Genomic DNA, 23,753 nt, shown 5'->3' on the forward strand with positions numbered 1-23,753 from the left:
TAAATGGCCTAAAGAAAGTATCAAGTACCTAGGTATACATATCCCTATTTCCATTCAAAACCTTTATGATGCCAATTATAAGAAAATTACACAAAGTATCAACAGCGATCTGAGTCGATGGACTACACTCCCACTATCACTATTAGGACGTGTTGAAAGTATACGTATGAACATTCTGCCCAGGCTACTTTACCTATTTCAGATGCTTCCTGTAGAAGTCCCAAAATCTGCTTTTGATTACTGGGATAAATTAATTTCCCAGTTCATATGGCAAAAAAAGCGCCCAAGAATTAGGCTTAAAACGCTACAACTCTCAAAACCGAATGGAGGGCTAAACCTACCTAACTTAAGATACTATTACTGGGCTGCACAGATGAGACCTCTGGTAATGTGGATCCATAATGCCACGTGGACAAGATGGCTTAATATTGAAAAAAGCAAGTGCCTAGAGCCACTTTGCGATCTCCCATTTATAGACAAACCATCACAAAATATGGGAATTTATACTGCAGCAACTTTAAAAATATGGAGAAAAATACAATTAGGCTTCAGGCTACCTCGGATGTCATTTCTAACAAATATTGGACAAATAAAAATGTTTGCACCAAATAAATTAGATGCAGGGTTTAAAAAATGGTCAGAACAGGGCTTAATCAAACTACACCAGATATTTATTGGAGATAGCCTCAAGTCATTTGAGGAGTTAAAATCTGAATTTAATCTCCCTAAAACAGACTTTTTCAGATACTTGCAACTGAGGCATTTCTTAACTTCACATAAAGCGTGGGAAAAACTTAGAAAGCCGACCCCAATAGAAAATTATTTAATGAGGTTACAAACGGAGGGCGAAGGAAGAATAATTAGCGAATTATATCAAATTTTCAAAACAATGAATCTGGACAGCTCTGTTAACATTAAACAGAAATGGGCCTTAGAAATGAACACTCAAATAACGCAGGATACATGGGAGGAAATATGTACAGAATCACATCTAGTGACAAACTCCAACAGTTGGAGGGAATTCAAGTGGAAGATAATTACCAGATATTTTCGAACACCTGCTGTAGTGTCAAAGATGAACCCAACAAATAACAGCTCATGCTGGAGAAATTGTGGAGCACACATCGCAAATCATACTCATATATTTTGGTCATGCCCTAAATTGCAGAATTTTTGGAAGCAGATACACGACACTCTTAAAGATGTTTTTCAGCAGAACATACCACAGGACCCCACAGTGGCTCTACTGGGAGTGATACCAGACGGTGTTATTGGAAGACCAAAAAAATATTTGTTGGGAATCTTGTTTACGGTGGCCTTAAAATGTGTTACTTTAAAATGGATGAATCCAGACCCTCCAACATATAATTTATGGATACGAAAGTTGCAGGAGGTTTATCACATGGAGAAAATAACACTTACACTACGGCTTCAAAAACTGCTTTTTATTAAGCGATGGAGTCCTGTGATTGATCTAATTACAATGTAAATGATTTGTCTTCACGAGCTAACGGATGATTAAATGTCTAAGGTATATGCTCTGTGCCCATACAACCTGGGTTGATTTAAAGTGGCTATACATTGTTGGAGTGAAAATTATATTATTTTATCTCTCTTATTCCTCATATTTCTTTGTTCCCCTGTTTTTACTTTTATTTTCACTTCATTATCTTTTGATCTGTGTTGTACATACTTGAAAAAGTGAATTTGTATGAAACTATATTTTGAGGAATTGAAAAATAAAAATTAAGTTTAAAAAAAAAAAAAGTCAGACAAAATGATTTTCTCAAATTTTTTTCACATTTTGTCTCTCATAGTTGAGGTCTACCTATGATGTCAATTACAGGCCTCTCTCATCTTTTTAAGTGGGAGAACTTGCACAATTGGTGACTGACTAAACACTTATTTTCCCCACTGTAGGTGCATAACCCTGACCATTTTTACCCCACTGTGCACCTTTCTAGGTCAGACAGGTGGTTTTGTGACAGGTAGTGTCAGCATGAAATGTTGCTCTGCCATTGATTATGTCACTTTAACATGCCAAATCATGTTTTGGAAAGAGGAAACAGACAGCATGTGATACTTGACTCTGGTTAACTGTGGCTAACATCAGTAAATTCAGTGCTGGTGCTATCAAATTATCATGCAGAGCCACACATACATCTCTGTACATCAATGACATCTCAACATCTCAAGCATGTCAATGACCTTTTTAAACAGAAGGCATTACTGACCTATGGTGGTAAATGACTGTGGTCACTCTAAGATCTTTTTATTACATTTGGTTAATTCCAGTTCTAGAGTAAGATGCAAATGGAGTCTGTTTTAACAATGTAAAAGAAGTCTGCTTGATTTGCTGTCCAATCACATAAAGCTCTTTAGGCCATATGCTAATGTTGGTAAGCTCCCCAGAGGATGATTAGAGTACTTTTGTGTTTTGTAGATTTTGTTACATGATTTCATGTAGGCTGTTGATAGTTGGCTGCAGAGTGAGGCACTATGAAGAAATCCAGCTGTCCAGAGTATAGTAAGACCCAGGGTTGCTGGGTCCATGTTCTGCGTAGAGGTGCTGGACAGTGTGGATGTTCTGGGCAAAGCTTTGTGACATGCAGGACCACAGGTCCAGCCAGAGGTGTCCATGCCAGTCCCAGCTGTGCCAGTTGTTCCCCCAGAGCCAATTCAGCTGGGCGGAGCCCATCCAACACCTCCAGCTCCCCAACGCAGACCCAAGGGGAGTGGCCAGGTAAGTGACGAGTCCTCACCTCATTTGCTCACCGCATCTGTAATGGGTGTCACCTGTAATGGGTGTTCTTATGGGTGTCAGTCTCTCTCTGTATCTGCGCTAGTGAACTCGGGTATCGCAGGGAACCTGATGAGCCGGAGCTTCACCGAGGACCTGGACACGACCTTGGATTAGTCCCCGTTGGTGCTTTCACCTGGTATGTTACGTCTTCTGGATATCTACGATTCAGCAGGTTCCAGACCTTCCCATAGGATCAAGCGCTCTCCTTGAGCGATATAACTCCTCTCCAGTAACTAACATGCATCACAATAAACCCAGCTCTTACCCTGTTCGTTTACGTCTGCGTCTCAAAATGTTCAATGCATCACAAACCCTCAACTTCAAGCCCTGCTCACAGGCTATATGTGCCACCCCATTGACAAACTGAGTTAATCAACTGGGCACATACCTCACTGGGCACAGGACATCCCCGGACAACAAAGATAGCTCAGTTACTAGGAGCAAGGTATTGGTGTCTGGCAATGCACAGGGACATGAACAATCACGTCACCTCATTCACGGAGTACACGCGTAGCAAATTGCCATGCACTCAGCCTGCAGGAGAACTGCTCACTCTGCCCACATCACAGCATCCGTGGTCCCACCTGGCCCTCGATTTCCTTTCATGATGGTAGTAGATTGCTTCTCAACAATGGCGTGCTTCATCCTTTTTCTGGGTTTGTCTACAGCACTGGAGACAGCTGAGCTGCTTTTCAAACACATCTTCAGACACAGGCTTGACAGAGGGGTCCTGGTCTCCGACCAGGGGGTCCAGATCACATCTAGCATGTGGGGGAAGTTCCTCAGCAAGCTCAATGTTACAGTGAGTCATACTTCTGGTTACGGGCAGATGGAAAAGGTTAATCAGGAGTTGGGCCAGTGCATATTGCCATGGGCATCCTGATACATGTGTGTCGTATCTGGCATCTGACTGAGTACACACAAAGAAGGGATGAAGCTCACTCCATTTGAGTGTGTGCTGGGGTATCCACCTCCACTGTACCCTTGGAACTCTCCCGTGATGGAGCAGCCGGCTGTTGAAGAGTGGTGTCAGAGAAGTAAACGTGTCTAGAAAGACACCCATCAACACCTGAGTGCTGTTATTCGCCATCAGAGAAAGGCTGAAACAAGAGAGGAGAGATGCCCCTCTACCACCCAGGAGACAAATTGTGGGTGACAACCAAGGATGGCTGGGTGGGGCCGTGCAGCAAGCTTGATGCCAGGTATGGTGGTCCGTTTTCTGTCATTAAACAGATCAACCTAGTCACCTACAGTATAGCATACCAGGAAGCAGCCATGCATCACCAGCCTTCCATGTGTCTACACTGAAGCCTGTGAAGAAGGGACCTCTCAGCAAAGACACCGTGCCTCCTCCCCCCAACATCCTGGAGGAAGGCCCAGTCTACATGGTAAGATCGCTCCTAGATGGAAGGGCAGGCAATGCAGTTCCTGGTGGACTGGGAGGGGTACAGTCCTGAAGAGAGGATCTTGGTCCCATTCTCTTAAATCCTGGACCCCACAATGATTACATCCTTCTACTGTGCACATCTGCGCCTCAATGTCCTGGTCGCCCTCATTCTAGGAGGTAGGTGTGTCCCTTGGGGAGGGTGTTCTGTCAAGGTAGGGTGGCCCAGATCCTCAGGGGAGGTGCCCACTCTCACTCTTTGACACACCCCAAAGATGACACTCCCTCGTTCCCAACCTTCCTTCTTATTATACACACCTGTTTTCAATCTACAACTGCCCTATTTATACCCACAGGTTCAGTGATCCAGTGCTGCGCATTCCTCATTGTCTGCTTATCTGAACGTGCCTCCGTACTGTACTCTATCGAACTCCTGAGTATCGTGTTTAGCTTTAGCGCGTGCCTTTAACGTAGTTCCTTAGCATTTCTTAAAGCACCCTCAGCGCCTATTTACTTTGACCTGCATATCTCTTCTAATTGCAATGGACAATTAAGACTTTTCAGTTCAACCCCTGCCACTTGCTACTTCTGCCACGTGACAGGAACATCCAAAGAAAGAATCTTTCTCATTTGGTAGAGCAGGTATAGAATGCTACAAACAAAATCAAGCTCAGGAAACATTTACAAGGGTATGCACATAATGTTACACTGATATAATACTTACTTTTTATACAGATAAAAATATGCAAACACACAAGCCAGACAGGAATCCAAAAGGGAAAGTCAATGACAAGGGGAAACAAGAGGTATTTATACACAGACTATTGGCTAACTAGACACAGGTGAAACCCAGAGCAAAAGAAACCAAAACAAAGTCTATAATGAACCGCACAGACATTGCCATGGGAACCATGATGCCAGAGCAGGGGCAACCATGAAAGTTCTACAAAAATTCTCCAAAATATTTTCTGTGTCCTACTGGTCAAATGTTCTGGAAATGTTTACTTTGTTCACTTTATTTACAATTAATTGAACATAGTTTTCTATCACAATGCTCTAAAAACTGGAGGCCAAACTGTCGTCTATGAAGTTCTGTTCTCCTATAACCCTACTGCTATGCACATCAGTGGTCTTGCACAGAGATCAAGTTAATTAAATCACAATGGTTTATCACAATGACTTTGGCTCCACTCAACCATAAATTGTCAATTGTTATTCAGGACCGTAAATCAATGTCTTTCTAGGTATGAATTCCTATGACTATAATATATGGTGGTTGTGCTATAATGGAGTGTGCTGCTTGTGGTTGATCACTTCTGATTGGTCAGTGGTAGGTAAGTGTTGTTCTTGGTCAAAATAAGACTTTATATTGTATTTCTCAAATTTAAATTCTAATGTTTAACATATTGGCTTGTGTTATGCTAATAAACTCAATCAATCAATCAATCAAATTTTATTTATATAGCGCTTTTTACAACAGTTGTTGTCACAAAGCAGCTTTACAAGTGCCGAGTCCTAGCCCCCAGTGAGCAAGCCAAAGGCGACAGTGGCAAGGAAAAACTCCCTAGTTTTTTGCATGAGGAAGAAACCTTGAGAGGAACCAAGACTCAGGGGGGAGGTCTATGTGCTTTCTGTCTATGTGAGGTCTATGTGCTTTCTGTTTAACTCCCTGAGAAATTTAATCAATTTCATCAATTTCAACATTCCATTTACATTATGTTCTAATTAAACTCTTAATTGTGAGAAGCATTGCGTAATGGTAGACAAGGATTTGAGAACATTCAAATCACTGCTGGGTTCACGTCACCAGTTCCACGGATTGAAAAGGAACTTCATGTGCAGTCAACAGCTGCCAGAAGCTGTAAATTGCAAGCAACTCGTTTAACAGCATGAGTGTGTAATAGTGTAGGTGGAGGCGGGACACTTGTGTGTTAGTGTAGGTGGAGACGGGACACTCGTGTGTTAGTGTAGGTGGAGGCGGGACACTCGTGTGTTAGTGTAGGTGGAGGCGGGACACTCGTGTGTTAGTGTAGGTGGAGACGGGACACTCGTGTGTTAGTATAGGTGGAGGCGGGACACTCGTGTGTTAGTGTAGGTGGAGGCGGGACACTCGTGTGTTAGTGTAGGTGGAGGCGGGACACTCGTGTGTTAGTGTAGGTGGAGGCGGGACACTCGTGTGTTAGTGTAGGTGGAGGCGGGACACTCGTGTGTTAGTGTAGGTGGAGGCGGGACACTCCAGTGTTAGTGTAGGTGGAGGCGGGACACTCATGTGTTAGTATAGGTGGAGGCAGGACACTTGTGTGTTAGTGTAGGTGGAGGCGGGACACTCGTGTGTAATAATGTAGGTGGAGGCGGGACACTCGTGTGTTAGTGTAGGTGGAGGCGGGACACTCGTGTGTTAGTGTAGGTGGAGGCGGGACACTTGTGTGTTAGTGTAGGTGGAGGCGGGACACTCCAGTGTTAGTGTATGTGGAGGCGGGACACTCGTGTGTAATAATGTAGGTGGAGGCGGGACACTCGTGTGTTAGTGTAGGTGGAGGCAGGACACTTGTGTGTTAGTGTAGGTGGAGGCGGGACACTCGTGTGTTAGTGTAGGTGGAGGCGGGACACTCCAGTGTTAGTGTATGTGGAGGCGGGACACTCCAGTGTTAGTGTATGTGGAGGCGGGACACTCGTGTGTAATAATGTAGGTGGAGGCGGGACACTTGTGTGTTAGTGTAGGTGTGAATTGTGTGAATCTTTAAGAGATTTAATATGCAGACACACAAGGGACACAACTATTACAAGGGCGTGGCTACAAATGGCAGAGGCGTGGCAGGGGAACACATGGAAAACCAAAAGCATTGACAGGAAGACAGTAGGGGCTAGACCAGGGGTGAACAAACTTTTTGACTTGCAGGCCACAATGGGTTCTAAAATTTGACAGAGGGGCATTTGGACATGCAATTTAATTTATTATTTTAAACATTTCAATTTAAGGTGCAAAGTTAATTAAATCAACATTTACTGGAAAAGGGTCAATGGAACACTTTCAACATCCAAAACGTATTATCTAACGAAATACTCAAGCTCAAAAATTACTAATTGTTTTAAACATAAAATATTTTTTCATAACACAGTACAGAAACTGCCAAACTCTGAGCAGTAGCCACTCGTCGTTCTGTTGACTGCTTGCTAGCGTAGTCTGCATACTTTGTAGCAAAGTGACGGCTGATATTGTACTCTTTGAAAACTTTGAAAATTTCTTGGCATATCAGACATACAGACGTTGATCGGACATCAGTGAAAAATATTTTGTTGTCCACTCCTTATTAAACACTCAGCACTCCGTGTCTACTTTTCTTTGGTCCGCTCATTTTTATCGAAGGGTGAAAACGGCAGCGGGAAAGTTACACTCCAACAGAGGTCAATGTGGTCTGGACTAGTGCGCCATCTATTAGGGAAACGAGGGCATTGCAAAGCAAAGGTTGAAAAGGGGAAATGAATGAGGTTTTGGACAAGTTTGGCAGATGTAAGGATATCATTTTGTTTTTCATTGTAAAAGCATTTATGCTCCGTTGTGCTGCTTCCTTGACACCTGTCTCACAGAAAGAAAAAACAATATGAGAAAGAAAAAAACAATACGAGAAGCTGAATGTAGAGTAATATTTTCAGAAGGAGGCTATATGGCAGTGGAGATTTAAAATGGCACACTACACTATACTAAGACAGAATGTAATACTGACTTCAATAGAACTCACGAAAAGGTCATCGCTTTCATGATTCTGTTTCACAAAGCACATACACACAAAACTCAACTCAATTCACTGTATCTCTGCTTTCAATAATGGGCCACATCTGATACCTGGAGGAAAGTCATTGCCTGTCTCACTTCTCATCCATTCCTTCCAAAGAAGCCTTGTCATTGATTATTAATGTGAATCCAATCAGTAGACATAATTAATACTAGATACCATGTGTGGCAGCACAACACATAGCATAGTAAGTCAGCAATGGTAATGAGATGTTTCTCAAGTATGTTAATGAGGAAGTTTAACATACTTGATGTTTAACTTAAAATATAAGAATGAATGAAACAATATATGTTACTGCCCAAAGCACTTGGGATTTACTGCGCATAATGTAGGAAATTCAAACCTCTTTTTCCTCTGATTTTGATACTAATGTCCTGTTCAGAAATAACAAACCAAACACACACTACACAAAAGATCAAAGCAACAATACTTTTCTTTTCTTTTAGACCTGCACACCCAGTAATTTCATTCTTATTCATTCTGTCCAATCACATTTACCAGCTGCACAGAGGGCCCAACCACAAACTCTTTAACTAGTTACATTATTTAGTGTATTTTATTGTATATTATTATAGTTTAAATAGCTTAGGTTTAATCACAAAATAATATATTATTGAAAACAATGATAAATTAATAATGCTTATTACAAAATCTGTGCAGACCAAGCAGATGAGAGAAATATGTACAGCTCACTGACAAGTACACTGTAACTGTATTGACGTATGTACTGGCTACATGGAGCAGCTTGAGTTTGATCACATGTTGGGTCTAACTGAATCACTGACGCCTCATATGTCCTGAAGCCCTTCCATCATTTACCTTGCTGCAGTTCACCAAGGTTTAACTGTCACATGATTTTTTTCAGTCCTTGGATAAGACAATAGGACATACTCTACATTCACACAAACACAGAAAGAGCTTTTATCTTCTTTGGTCCTAAGGCAAATCTGGATTTTTTATGCTGGTTGCACTTTGAGAGCAGTGTGGCAGAGAGCAATGTGGTACATCAAGTGTTACAGTGAACAATATGTGACACAGAGCAGTGTGACAGAATGCAGTTTGTTAAATAACCACGTGTTGTGGAAACCTTTGTGTGATGGAGAGGTGTGTTATAAAGAGCAGTGTATAATGTGTGATTATAGAGCATTTTTGGGAAGCTTATTGCCACATTAAACTGGACAATGTCTGTGAAAAGACATTAAATTTAAAAATGTGATATTAAAACTAAGATGTGCATGAATTAGATTAAAGTTTAACATGTATATTGTGCTGTTTAACTGGCATATGTGGCCTCTGTAAGTAAAGTGAACAAAAATCTATGTTTCACACAGGGAAGAAATACTGCACAGTAAACTTTGGTCTGAAAAAATAACTTTAAAAACATTTGTAAACGTATGCTTTTTGTCTTTATATGTCTAGGTACAGTTGCATCTCAATAAATTAGACTATCATCAAAAAGTTAATTTATTTCAGTAGTTCAATACAAGAGTGAAACGCATGTATTATACAGATTCATGACAGAGTGAAGTGTTTATTTATGTTAATGTTGATGATTATGGCTTGCAGCCAATGAAAGTCCTAACACCTCAGCAGTGCCATGGGCTGGTCGTCTCCATGCCACACTGATGGAGTAATTCATGCAGAGGGAACCCCAACCAAGTACTAAGTGCATTTACTGTACATGCTTTTCAGTATTTCTGGATTTAATATATTTCTGGATTTAATTTTTTTTTCAGTTGGTCTTATATAATATTCTCTGAGATAACTTTTGGGTTTTCATTGGCTGTAAGCCATAATCATCAACATTAATAGAAATAAACATGTGAAATAGATCTCTGTGTTTGTCATAAATATATATAATATATGCGTTTTTGTATACTTTTTGTATTGAATTACTGAAATAAATTAACTTTTTGATGATATTTTAATCTTTTGAGATGTACCTGTATATTTCATCTCCTGGTGGAAGTTCACACACAGCTGGGTGCTAGCATTAAAACTCCCCTGTCCTCTGCCCTAGTCACTGGTTACCATAGTGACTGCATGCACACGTGTGTATAAGGAGGGGACACAAGTCATAGGAGCTGTGTGTGTGTGTGTGTGTGTGTGTGTGTGTGTGTGTGTGTGTGTGTGTGTGTGTGTGTGTGAGGTGTGTGTGTGTGTGTGTGTGTGTGAGAGAGAATATCAACACAGAATGGAGAAGAGGATTGTAGGATATTTTTACATTGTCGCTGTTCTGGGCTTCAGCAGGCTGTTGTACTCTGTGATAACGCCTCTGCCCCCATTACACCTGTCACACCCTTGTCAGATACTATGCCCATCAGACTCTCTATTGCTCCACCGGACACACTACTGCTCCAATGAAACACATATTTACCCCTTGGAAGGGCAATAAGGAGGATTTTAAAACAGCACTATGTAAACATTTACAGTGTGCAATATCTGTATAAGATTGGGAACAGGGTTTAAGGATAATTGTGGTCCGTTTACAACACTTTCAAACACATGGAATCACAACAAACAAGACATACATGAAAAGGACTTCAAAGTTAGAGGCTCACCAACAAGAATATAAAGCACTTTGTGGCTTGTGCCTGTGAAAAGTGCTATATAAATGAATTTTACTTACTTACTTTACTTACTAATATGAACTCCTTGTTGACCACGACTCAGCCATTAACTCATTTTTGCCCCTGCATTTACATCCTCTTGTCGCCCATCTCTCCAGATCCCAGTGATGACAGGAGCCTTCATGGACTCTTCCCCCAATGATGACTACAGCACGGATCACTCACTCTTCGACTCCTCAGCCAGTGTTCACACTGCTGCCATGGCAGCCCACCACCAGCAGGGGGAGCAGCAGCCCATGTCCTGCGATGCCATCTGGCTGTGGATCGCCATCACTGCCACCATCGGCAATATTGTGGTGGTGGGTGTGGTCTACGCCTTCACATTCTGAATAAAACTGCTTATGGGTAGCTAAGCCCAAAATAATAGAACAGGGTGCAAGGTCTTTCATGTAGCATACATTGGCATAAAGTTAAATTTTCTGTATTTTTTCTACTTACACTAACATTTAGGTTCAAAAGTATTTTTGATCAATTCTTCTTTCTGTTTGTTTTCTGTGAGTTGATAAAAGACAGAGTACAATTAGAAAAATAACTATGTCTAAGTACTACTGAGTAGACAGTACCTAGTTTGATATTTCTGAATATTTTGTATGTAATTTTGCCTTTAGAAACAGTGTATGCAGTTTTGAAGCTTTAGATGTATAGAAGACACAAATTGCTGTTAGAGGTTTCTGTAGCTACCAAATCAAGATGGAAACCCTGTTTTCAGACACTGTTCAGATATTTATGCCGTCTGCTTAGAGTTTCTAGTTTGGTACTGAATGCTTCCATTCTCCTCCCCACTGAGAGGGTGCGTGCTGTGTGATTGGACAATCCTCCAATTTTAATACTTGACAAATCTTCAGGCCAATCATGCACTCGGTCTCTTCTTTATTTGGGGTAAACCATTTACATATAACAGCTGATGTGTATTTTATTTGTGTGGTGGTGTCTTTTTAAACACACTACAATTATTATCCCCCCATCACAGAGACAATGTCTGCTGTTCTCTCAGCATACACAAAGTATTGCTGTTTCCACACACGATCACGTTTGTTTGGTGTTTGGTGAATTGTAATGTCTAGATTGGTTCGTGAGTAACAGCTCTCACGGTGGTCAGTGCGGTGGCAGCATCACGGTCCGCTGTGGCGTCTACGAGGAAGACAAACGAGCGCCTGAGAGCATGTGCAGGTTGCTATGGCAACTCAGCTGCCTTTTGTGAAGTGAAGGTGAGCCCTTTTTGCAGTGAACAACCCCCGTGCTCTTCCTCCCACAGCGGGCTGCACTCACGCCACCTTTATAAACACCATGTTGAACGTACTTATTGTGCCTCGGGCAGGCATGGAAATTTAGCTTGCTACCTAATCTTAAAATGTGGTGCATATGCTTGTGCTGTTGTTGAGGGGATCATGAAACATAACATTATTATGCATCTCACTGTTTACAGAGTGAACTATCTAATGATTTTCTTTATCATGCGTTTGAGAAGCTAGTGTCAATTATCATCAGTTTCACTTCTCCTGACAGTGTGCTGTTGAAGGCTAGTGAAGGTCTGTGATATCCACATAAAGGGCAATGTGGGCCTATTCTCCATAGATCAGAGGTTAACGGGCCATCAAAAACAACCTACCCGTGACTTTTTTGTGACCTGATTCTGGTGAGTCTATGTTGGTTGTCATAGAAACCCTCTGCAGCACAGAGGAGAAGCTCATTATTCATGGACATTAGTCTGAACATTATTCTAGAAGGCCACAGGTGCCAGTGCAGATGACACACAGGTTTTATGAAGCTAGACTGGACATCTACTGCACCAAGATGAACAACCTTCATGGCTGCAGTGGCTAGGACTTCTGCCATCAGATGATGCTTACAATGGCAACTCTCACAATGGATAGTCTCATTGTTTTCATGGTTATTGGCAACTACTAAATTTATCACTTAAACATTGCATGCATTATGATACAGAATGTCACATCAATCATAGATAAGTATGTTTACCATTTCACCAGTTAATGGCTTCCTAGCAGTAAATTAGGAATGTATAGGAATGTATATGATGTTATAACTATAAACACGGACTTCGGTCACAAGACAGCAGTTAATGTGCCAATTAGCCTTCTAATAGGCAGATTCACATTTCATATTGTCCAATGATTTAGAAATCAACCACATCATCTCTGTTGGCATCAGGGTAAACTACAACATCTCTGATGTTTAGCAATGTAAAATCATGGCGTGTTCTCACAGAAAAGGATCTTAAGAATTCCTGGTTCAGATGAAGCTTGAACTGACAACCTTAGCAGAGTTTTTCATTTGTTCTGCATTTGAGACTGCAGATGTCATTTGGGTTTGTTATAATGGTTGTAATTGCTAATTTTTCATTTAAACTAATTCAAAACTACAAATAACCAAAGTGTGGTTTTTAGTCATGCTTCTCGTTTATTAATTTTCCTCTGTGTGTAACATTACAAATAGAGCAGAAAAACATTCCCATCTGAATGACCCTTTTGATTTTTTTCCCCTTGAAAACTGTGAAACTGTTTCAGTAAAACAGTGAAAACTAAACTTGTATCATATGTTATACCATAACATTAAACATCAGAAAGTAAATATAAATACACTAAATACTTGCATAAACGCACAAAGCACTTACAGGGGGGAGTGTAATGAAATTAAATGTGCCATATTTGTCAATTGTGATGTTTCACCACAATCGAAATTTGTCCTCCACATTTACCCATCTGTGCAATTAGAACACACACATGCCCAGAGTGGTGGGCAGCCTTAGTCCTAGCTCGGGGAGCAGTTGGGGTTGGGTGCCTTGCTCAAGGGCACCTCAGTCATGGCCTCAGGCCTGGGAATCGAACCCATGACCCTCCGGTCACAAGACCAGTTCCCTACTACAGGACGATGACTGCCCCCCAGTGTAATTCAGTGTAATACACTGAACTATTAACAGTACATGCACACTATATTCTGGGTAATTAACAATAATAGGTGATTATTTCACACAGTGGAAGCTAAAGGACAGCCTGCCATCACTTTCACCACTGTTAACCAGTCACACACCACTCCATTATGCCAAAGAAAAATGTATTATGGGCTCATATGAACTCATAACAGTTTGATTCATTACAGTTGGTTTCAAGACAGCGAGCATGCAGATGTCAATATGCTCAGATTACATTAAACAATTAAAAAATATTCTTTATTTCATGCCTTCATGCACAAACTATTTCAGCACCACTTAACTGTTCCAAAATACCAAATAAGCTCTCTCAGTACCCAAAATAATTCCCCTGTCTACTGTTAATGGAGGCTGTTGTTACTGAATGTAATGCATACAATATAGCTAACATGTAAAAAAAAAAAAACTAACTTCTACTACAATAGTTATGACAGTAGTCATGCTTCATTATACCATTTATTTTTTCATTTTATTTTGTATTAAAATGCCGTTGATCAATTAAAACATACAGAACCAATGTCTTGTCTCTGACTTATGAACAGAAAATGTGTTATATTGTGAAAAAAACATCTTGCTCTAGTGTTGTAATAATTTTATGCAATTTTTGCAAGTTCTTCATGTAGTTGTCAGTTAACATCTTTTTAGCTGTTTTTGAATGGACACTTTCACTTTTCTGAAACCCCATGCCTATGTACATTTTTACAATGAGCAAAAACTTTGCCAACCAATTTTTCAATGTTCCTGCTTCAAATTGTCTGTGACGGTAACTTATTTGTGCAGCTTTGTTTAAAACTCTGCACTAGCTTTTTATAAGCAGTCCCTACCCAAATACTGTAACGATTTACTAGGCAGGCAAGACGCAAGTGCAGGAGACAAATTGTATTTACAGTTTTTCTCATTCGATTTGGTTCATTTCTCAGATCAGAATTGAAATTCTCAAAACTGTTCATTCAGTCTCCACATCTCCTTGTCACTTGTGCACATCATAATTGCATTTCTCATTTTGTTTCACATTTTGCAAATGCTTTTGTACATTTTGCAAATGGACATGGACAATTGTTTGTTGTTTTTTAATGATCAATTGCTTGTTATGTTTATCAAAATGTGTTCAAATCCGTTCAAAACAGATTGTCTGTTGAATTGTCTTACTCTCCAAAACATTTAGTCTTTAGGTCATCACCTAGGTCATTACTTGCAAAAGTGCTGAACATGATATCATAATCTCTAAGGCATCATTTTACTTTTTTTGTTGTTGTTACATTTTGGTAATTTTATCCTAACTTGATTAAATTATTCGCAGGTGAACATTCAGTTACAGTAAGAAAGGGAATTTGTGAAGTTTTAGATCAACCAATGGTCTCTACCATAGGTCAGAGGTGCGTCTCATGAACCTTTTCTGTAATTGGCAAACATTTATAGACGCTAAACACTGCAGTATCACAAAGTCTCATAATGGAAACACGAGGCCATGTACAGGGTGAACAGCCAAGAAGAGGAGTAAAACTGTGTGGTGTGAGGCTGAGGGAACAAAACAGTGAAATACAGTAAGGGCAACAATTGTGGACCATGTTGTGCATGTAAGTCATGGATTTACAATGGCTGAAGCAGGTCACTGGGTGCAGCTGAATATTGGAAGAACAACTGTGTCTGTGTTCAATCGTTCAAACATTTCAAAGAGAAAATTTATGTAAATTCAGAAATGTGCGCTCTGCTGTAATGCTGCGCACTGACATTAGAGTAATTCTGACGTTATACATTTTTTTTGTATTGCATTTTTGCATTATTATACCATATAGGACATCAAAATTAGCTCATAGGGGTGGCAGAGGTTCCATTTTCTGTATTTTCTCTGGAGGCTGTATGTGCTCAGGTTGTTTTGAATGTGTAGAGTAAGTTTCTAATTTTGCAGTTTTTCCAGTCAGCTGTCTGTCTTTTCTGAATTTCAGATTCAGAAAAGATTTGTTTTTGTCAAAAAATTGCAGTGCAAACAATACAGTCAAACAATATTGCTGTACAAAATTGATTCCAATTTCTTTCTCTCAGTCTCCCACATACAGTCAGGTGTAACTTTGTGTTCTGTGTAACTTTGTATTTTGTGTGTAACGTATTGTTTCATTTGATATACCACAGAATGTGCAGCCTTCTTGAAATTAAAAGCTTAGCTAGTTTCCATCAAAACTAAAAAAATTATATATATATGAGTCTGCACTGACTGTGACTTATAGTTGCACTGACAACATGGCTAAGTATTTTGACTGCCTTGTTCATAGGCAATGGCACACAGACTAGATACTCTGATGGCACTGACAAATTGACTGACCTAAATATTTGCTTTTGAGGCAAAAACAAAGAATTTTGAGTGAATTATGTGCTTTTGCAGGTATTTCATTGAGTTTTGCTGTTTGCACTAACTGTTTTGAGAAATGCACTTGTTGTGATGCCAATGTAAATCATGATGTGAGAAATGTACCAAATCGACTGAGAAAACTGTAATAAACAAGATAAACAATTAAACAGGACAGGGAAAGCAGGCAATGAGGGACACACAACTATGGGGCTTATAAAGGAAGACATGTCAGATAGACATCACATGACATGAAACAGAAATACCAACAACTAATACATACGGCGACTACAAATAACACTACAGGAAGTGTAACATGGACGGGAAACAGGCAAACAACCTAACCGGGAACTACCACAACACAAAGGCACAAGGAATCAAACACAACATACAGTCCCTGACATAAGTTCTGTCGCTTATCCATGTTGTGGAAACAAAAGCTCAGGCCTGTTGACAGTCTGGCTGGGGCCCGGGACAAGAAAGTTTCATGTGCTTCAGCGCAAAGAACAAAGTCATGTTTGCCGGGTTCATACACATTTACAAGGAGGAATTCAAGCACTTGTACGTCTCTTTCAAGGTCCATTTCAATATTTCCCAGAACGTTAAACTTAATAAAGATAAATATTTATACGTATACTCGAAATGATTCGAAATAATTTGCTTTTTATCACATTATTTAATGGTGGTTTATTTTCAAAACGCCCAATCTTAACGTCTTCACGTTTTCTCATGTTTCGTCCTGGAATTACAAGAGGTTCGTATTTGTTAACGTAATACAAGAGAACTGGGGTGAGTTTCCCGAAACGTTCTTAGCGCTAAGTACTTCTTAACCTCATATGTTTCATACGAGGTTACGAAGTACTTAGCGCTACGAACGTTTCGGGAAACCCACCCCTGTTCAGTTAGACAGCTATTTTGTGTGAAACGAAGTAGTTACAATTTCAAGCATTTTCAAGTACTTTAGCCTAAATTCCAGCACTTTTCAAACCTGGAACACAATGCAACATTAAAATACGTCAGGTAAATGTTTTTCCTTTCTTTTCTGCCCTCCAGATTTCTGTATTTACTTTAACTATCCACCACTGTATTTCCCGCTGTTGGGAGGGTACCAGCCAGCTACGGTCGGTGCTGCATCAAACCATTTTTCAGTGGGAGGCGGGGGTATTTTAATGGAAAATATGCAGATAGGTAAAAAACATATATATTTTAGCCATTGAACTTATTTTGAGGACAGAATTTTATATTAATGAAAGATTTCAAGATTATTTAAAATTATAAACTTTAAATAAAAAATAAATAGCTGGGCTCTTTGATGGGCCCCCCTGGCCCTGGGGCCCGGGACAACAGACCCGGTTGTCCCCCCCTGTCGACGGGGCTGCAAAAGCTTATAACCTGACTTTAAATTCATTGATTGGTTTTAGAAATGACTCATATGAAAGCTGAAACCCTCCCAAATGAGATTTAATTTATGAAAATAAATTTGCTTTACTGCAGAAATATTGATCATTTAATGAACACAGAAAGGTCAGATTTTGGCAAGACAAAAGTTTTGTCACCTTGTCATATAATGCACCCAATCCTAGTTTACAGCCTCACCTGTGCTCACTAATTGATGATTTGGAGTGAGATAAACTTTGATAAAAATTGTTTGATAAACGTGTTAGCATGTTCTTTGTTATAGTTTCTTATCGTTATCTGAATAACTGTTCATGTTACTTTAACTTGGATTTTATTAAATAAATCTGCAACACAATTCTCTGCTACACATCACAATTCCTTTAGACTATTTCATGACAGTTTACAAATCCATTTAATATCTGCCCAATGTATTCTAATGGACACAGACTGGATATTTCAGAATTACAGAGGGAGGCAATTCTTAACACAACTGTACAATGCTATCTGGAACAACTGACTTACTTCAAGTGGTGTGTTTGCTGTTGGATGTCCATGTTTACATTAACTAGTTAACATGACTACTAGGGTGGGAAATCTTTTTACATTTTCCATTTATTTCCTTGTAGTAGTAGTGGTGGAGGTAGTGGTTTTGGACATAAGAGTCCAGACTGCAGTAGTTTCCTTCACTTCCTTGAACATCACATGTGAACTAGCTCATGAACACCAAACACTTTGAGTCCCTGAAATCTCTCACCACTCAGCAGTCAGTTGTAATCTTGTAACAATAGATCTCTACCCACCACTGCTCTCAGTTCAAGTCAGCTCAGCAGATCACATAGACAGAATACGTCCGTTTTGTTCAGTGTCTGTGAACAAGTAAACTATTTCTCCTCCACAAAATAAATACTAGTGTGGTGGAGCCAGGAATGTTGACCAGAATGTTGACAGTTCAGAATTTATGGAGATTTTCTTTCACACTCAGTAGTGGAGAGAGCAAAGAGAATTCATCTTCTCAAGTTACAGTTATGTTAGTCACCCTGAACATAGGTTTGGTCTATCTGTGGTGAATGCATCTAGAGTAAATTCAGTGTATGAGCTAGTTTTGTGGGTTTTTCTTTCATAATGACCAGTAGGCTAATGCTAATATTAACAAAAATTACAGATCATGTTTCTGCCAAATGTACACAGCCTAATGTTCATATTCTGACTAAAACATTAAACAAAAGTTCAAAACTAAACAGCTTTACTCAGTTTTAGGGACACTGAAGAAAAGCATATATTAGATTTGTGTAATGTTTAGACCAGCACATGTCCTGGAAGGCTATAACACTCCAGGCTATTTTGTAGTTCATGAGCTAGATCACATATGATGTTTAATGATTAGGCAGTCAAAACCGAAGATTTCAAGAAAAGCAATAAACCTGAATTTACATTGTCGAAGTATGTTCAATTATGATGTCACAGGAGTTTCTTTCTTTCTCTCATTTACTCACTATATAATGAGCTCTTGTGTTGAATGTTCCAGCAAAACTAGAATCATTTGTTGATTGAAAAACACTTGTCAGAATTGGGATTTGAACCCACGCCTCCTTTGGGAGACCAGAAACTCCTACTTTTGGAAGTTTTATCAACTTGAGTCTGGCGCCTTAGACTGCTCGGCCATTCTGACTGGTGTTGAACCTTGTTCACTTATAATGTCACAAGAGTTTCTTCATTTCTCTCATTTACTCACTATATAATGAGCTATTGTGTTGAATGTTCCAGCAAAACTAGAATCATTTGTTGATTGAAAAACACTTGTCAGAAGTGGGATTTGAACCCACGCCTCCTTTGGGAGACCAGAAACCCCTACTATTGGAAGTTTTATCAACTTGAGTCTGGCGCCTTAGACCGCTCAGCCATTCTGACTGATGTTGAAGCTAGTTCACTTATAATGTCACAAGAGTTTCTTTATTTCTCTCATTTACTCATTATATAATGAGCTATTGTGTTTGTAGTTCTATCAAAACTAGATTCATTTGTTGATTGAAAACACTTGTCAGAAGTGGGATATGAACCCACGCCTCCTTTGGGAGACCAGAAATCCCAACTTTTGGAAGTTTTATCAACTTGAGTCTGGCGCCTTAGACCGCTCGGCCATTCTGACTGGTGGTGTTTTTGCTTGTTAGAAATCAGACTTATTAATGAGGGATAGCACTGCAGTCTGGGTACTAATGTTCAAAGTTTTCAATTACTACTACTACTGCTGCTACTGCTACTACTACTACAACTACTGCTAATAATAATTAACATTATTCTCATAATTTCATATATTCTTCTAAATATTTAACAGTATGGTTTTCATTCTTCTAAATCATATCAGACCAACTGCTTCATGTGAGGTTTTTCCTCAAACCACATTTCCTCTTTTTGTTTCCTAATGTAATCCTGTGTCCATGTTTTGCTCAGAAGACCAGAGGGAGGAGATCTAGCAAGTAAATTTTGTCATGATATAGCCCTGGACTCCTCCCTATGGCGTGTGTTTGTGTCGTCTGCGTCTAGTTGTGTCTATATATGTGTTTCCGTGGGTGCGGGGCTCATGTATTTAGTCTATTTAAAGTGTGCTTACGCAGTGTGTTTGTAGATGTGCGCTGCATGTGCTACATTAAGTGTGAATAAATGTGTGTGTATGCTCTTAATGCACTCGCCTCGTCGTGCTGCCTACCCTCACCGTTACATATTTAAACTAAATTATCCACAGCATGTGGGGGGATCTAGGTAGTCTTCATGGAATTGGAACCATTAATATAAAAACAACAAATTGAAAATTGTATGTCCAGAGCAGAGCCTTTGTTTTATCATTTAATCAAAGATATAACAGAATAGAGTCACCAAATAGAGCTCGGTCCACAAGGGACTGCATTTGGAGCCAAAAATAATTAATTAAATCCAGATATTTTCAACACTCTCCTTTTGAATAGGTGAATATTAAGTCTCTATCCTGGGTAAAAATTGCTGTGTGGTTTGGACCATAACACTACAGCAGAAGATTTATTTGTGAAACAGAAATAGGCCTATATTGTGTTCTTAACCTCTCATCTGATGCATGCAAACAAATAGCTAACAGAATGGTTTTGCAATGGTTTTCTAGCCCTCAGAGTGCATACAGAGCCCCTGTGGACAAAAAGCCTACAATATCATACAACTCCTTAAAACCCCATCCATCAACATAATGGAAATCTTCCAAAGTAAGTCTGAAAAGATCCACATTCCCTCATAAAAGCTTCAAAAAATTAATAAACCAATATCATGAATACAATCCATTCACTACCTTATTGAACTACAATCTCACTATTTTCCAAAAATAAAATTTTATCCTCAAGGTTTTTATTTATTTTATTTTTTTTTACAATTTTTCCCAATCATATGCATTCTGAGATTGAATGAAGACACCAGGAATCTGGTTTCTCATGCTAATATCCCAGTAAACAAAATTTAAGACAGGGTTAATCAGAATGATCTACTCTGTTCTCTATGAAGGTAAGCAAATGTAACCTAGTATGCTAGGAACACTCAAATCCCCTTGTGCATACAACAAAGGAACAATGAGAAATTGGTTTAGGTGGGTCAGATAGCAATGTACTACCTTAGAGTCTGAATAAAGAAATATCAGGCCTGAGCATACCGTGGTAGGAATTTTTACTTTCAACTTCGCAATGCAAGGATGTGCTTTTTTTCAACATTTTAAACTACAACCTTTTTTTCTACCAGGTCAAAAAAAGAGAAAAAAACTTCCACTGTGAAAGGTATTCGTCTTGAGTGTCTGTGAAATGCACGTCAAGGTATGTGTGTGTGGGTCACCTTAGTGCATCGTCTTTAGACCTTTCTAAAGAAAAAAAATGAAGAGTGTGAAAACACGCTCTCTCGCTTGGATCCTTATGAAAGAAGAAAAAACAAATCCTCACGGGTCCGTTTGCTTATCATCCGCAGCCAGCCAGGCACAGTCTCACAGAACAAGTTCTGTCCCATGATTCTTTTGAATTTTAGATTGGATTACAACTTAAAAATTTGATTGGCTACACAAACACTAAACAATGATCACAATGGAGCAAGAAAGAGCACAGAGGAGAGGAGGACAAGGACAAGAAAGAAACCACATTACAAATGATATTGCGGTTGACAATGTTATCAACTATGGCTTGAAAAACTAAGCAGTAAGTACAGCTTCCATGTCTATTAGATAATAATCACACTTCATTCAGAATTCACAGAAATACCATTAGATGGCCTTCATTCAGGAGAAAGAACCAGTGATAGTGATCCATGGTATTTGGTAAATAATGCCATCAGACTCAAAGACATAAAAACATGAATCACAGAAGAACAAGGCAAATTTTCACAACATAAGAAATGTTTCTACATCAAACAAATGAAGACACAGCATGAAAAAAAAACATTTGATCATGTGAAAGAAATGTGAAATGCATATATACACAAGTACTTACCACTTTACCGTATAGCTCTCTGCATTTTTTGTGCATAAATTGTTTATGTCTTCATCCAGAGAATACTATTGATAGTTTGAAGTGAATCCTGGCCAATTCACACTGAAAACATATAGATTGACAAGGCTTGATTCAATGTGGTCTGTCAGGGCTGGACCAAGGATCGTTCCCCCTATCGCCACAAGAGGGCGCACTCTACCCACGTCTGTCAGGGCTGGGTCCAGAACCGTCCCCCCGGTCGCCACTAGAAGGAGTGCTAGACTGAATGCGCAAACGAGACGCAATCAGCGGTGAGGACCTGCAGCTGTGCCTTCCCCTATTTAACAGGCACAGTTGCAGTGCCTCACTGCTGAGTTGTTTGTTGCCTCTCGATTGTACTGCCAGCCGGTATACTGCTCTTCTCTAGTGCGTTACTCTCTCGTTTGTTTAGTCTTTCCCCTGTTACTCTTCGAGTCTCTCTCCTGCGCCCTTCCTGGCCTACCTCAAGTTTTCCTTCGCTGTTTCCTTCCTGTACCATTGTTTCTTTGTTTTGTTCGTTTGTGCTCCTGTTTTGTGCAGACACGTTGAGTTATTGCCTCCGTGTGTTTTTGGTTCTTAGGTTTCCTTGTTTTGTTCGTTTGTGTGCCAGTTTTGTACCGACACGTCGAGCCGTTGCCTCCGTGTGTTTTTTAGTTGGTATTTTCAGAGACTTGTTCTCTGCTTTTGTTTTCTGCGTTTCCCGCTCCTCGCGGAGGCCTCAGTTCACTGTTTGTGTTTGGAGTTTGCTCCTGAGCCCATCAAACAAAAACCCCGTGGGTCCTCTGTCGTCTGAGGACCCCCGTTACATGGTCAAAAAGCACTGCAGAGGCTGGAACATCATAGGGCAAAGGACTACACTGGATGTCCCTGGGAAAAAAAAATGTAACAAATTGTGCTGCCAGTCTGCCAAGGATGGTCCATGGTCATGTTATAATTGGTCGATACAAAACATCACTCCCTGTGAAATTTCTCTGTGGACTATGACATTTTTCTCAACCCATAGTTACATGTTTAATTTCTCTTTATTGTTCATATAAGGACTTAAAATAATATTTTTTGGCAATATATTCTTAGATCCTTTCCTACAGAATATACAAAGATGCAGTAACCAAATAGATTTAGCTTTTGCAAAACAGTGTCTAATTAGTGCTCACATGCTACTAAACCAAACTACAGTTTTTTATTATTTGGTTTGAGGACTATGCAAGGTTTTTCTTAAGCTCTAGATTTTTTCCTTGAGCAGTTTTTAGTGAGTGCCATTTGACATTGGAGTTTGTGAATATAGTTTGTGTATTTAGAGGGAAAATTTGCAGTATTCTTAGAAATGTGTGTGTCCTGTTGAGAATCTGTAATAGGATGAAGACATACAATTCTTAAAACATTTTTTTTTTATTGTTTCATTCACAGTAAACATCCATTACAGCATCAAAACTCAAGTTTTAACAATAAAAGTCCCCTTTGTCTTCCACAGAAAGGTGCCACTTGTTATAGAACCTATGTAAACCCATTTTACAGCCTAGCAACTAGCATACAAGCTCCTTCTCTGTGTGGTTACATTTAATTTAAATTTTCTTGATTAACAAGAAGGAAAAGTGTCCCACTGTGCCGATCCCAGCCTATGAGTTACATGCCCACTTCCACTCACACACACCCTTCCTCCCAGGCACTCATTATCTCCATATTATTAATTTATTCCCTGCACCTGTTAACTCATTGTTTTTCTCATTCACCTGGAACTATTAAAGGCCTGCAGGTTCTGCTGTCTGCTGAGTGGTTATCGATGCCAGTTGCACTGTTTAACACCTGAGACTACCAAGAGTTTGTTCTGCTGCACTGTCAGCGTTTGCTTTATGGTTGAAGTAATTATGGATATTAAAGACTACGAAACAAACCCCTTGCCTCTCGCTCCCTCATTGCTGCCGTTGCAATAACATTAACAAATGGCACCAGC

The 23,753-nt window shown here is 39.7% G+C and overlaps 1 protein-coding gene and 1 non-coding gene across 2 annotated transcripts in view; one reads left to right on the forward strand and one right to left on the reverse strand.

Annotated features, from left to right (window-relative positions):
* The window catches only part of LOC143523566 (uncharacterized protein C14orf132), a 45,955-nt gene extending 31,961 nt beyond the window's left edge, over positions 1-13,994 (forward strand). Inside the window, exon 2 of the mRNA XM_077018102.1 lies at positions 10,710-13,994. Coding sequence (XP_076874217.1) covers positions 10,710-10,940 — 231 coding nt within the window. The 3' untranslated portion in view covers positions 10,941-13,994. The remainder of the gene's footprint in view (positions 1-10,709) is intronic.
* Positions 13,995-19,098: 5,104 nt separating this feature from the next.
* On the reverse strand, positions 19,099-19,208 carry trnal-caa (transfer RNA leucine (anticodon CAA)). The gene is made up of 2 exons: positions 19,171-19,208; positions 19,099-19,144 (listed from the first exon to the last, which is right to left on the reverse strand). It is a non-coding gene; the product is annotated as a tRNA-Leu (tRNA).
* Positions 19,209-23,753: the final 4,545 nt, after the last annotated feature.

The sequence above is a fragment of the Brachyhypopomus gauderio genome, chromosome 9, assembly GCF_052324685.1.
Source record: "Brachyhypopomus gauderio isolate BG-103 chromosome 9, BGAUD_0.2, whole genome shotgun sequence".
Taxonomy (NCBI): Eukaryota; Metazoa; Chordata; class Actinopteri; order Gymnotiformes; family Hypopomidae; genus Brachyhypopomus; species Brachyhypopomus gauderio.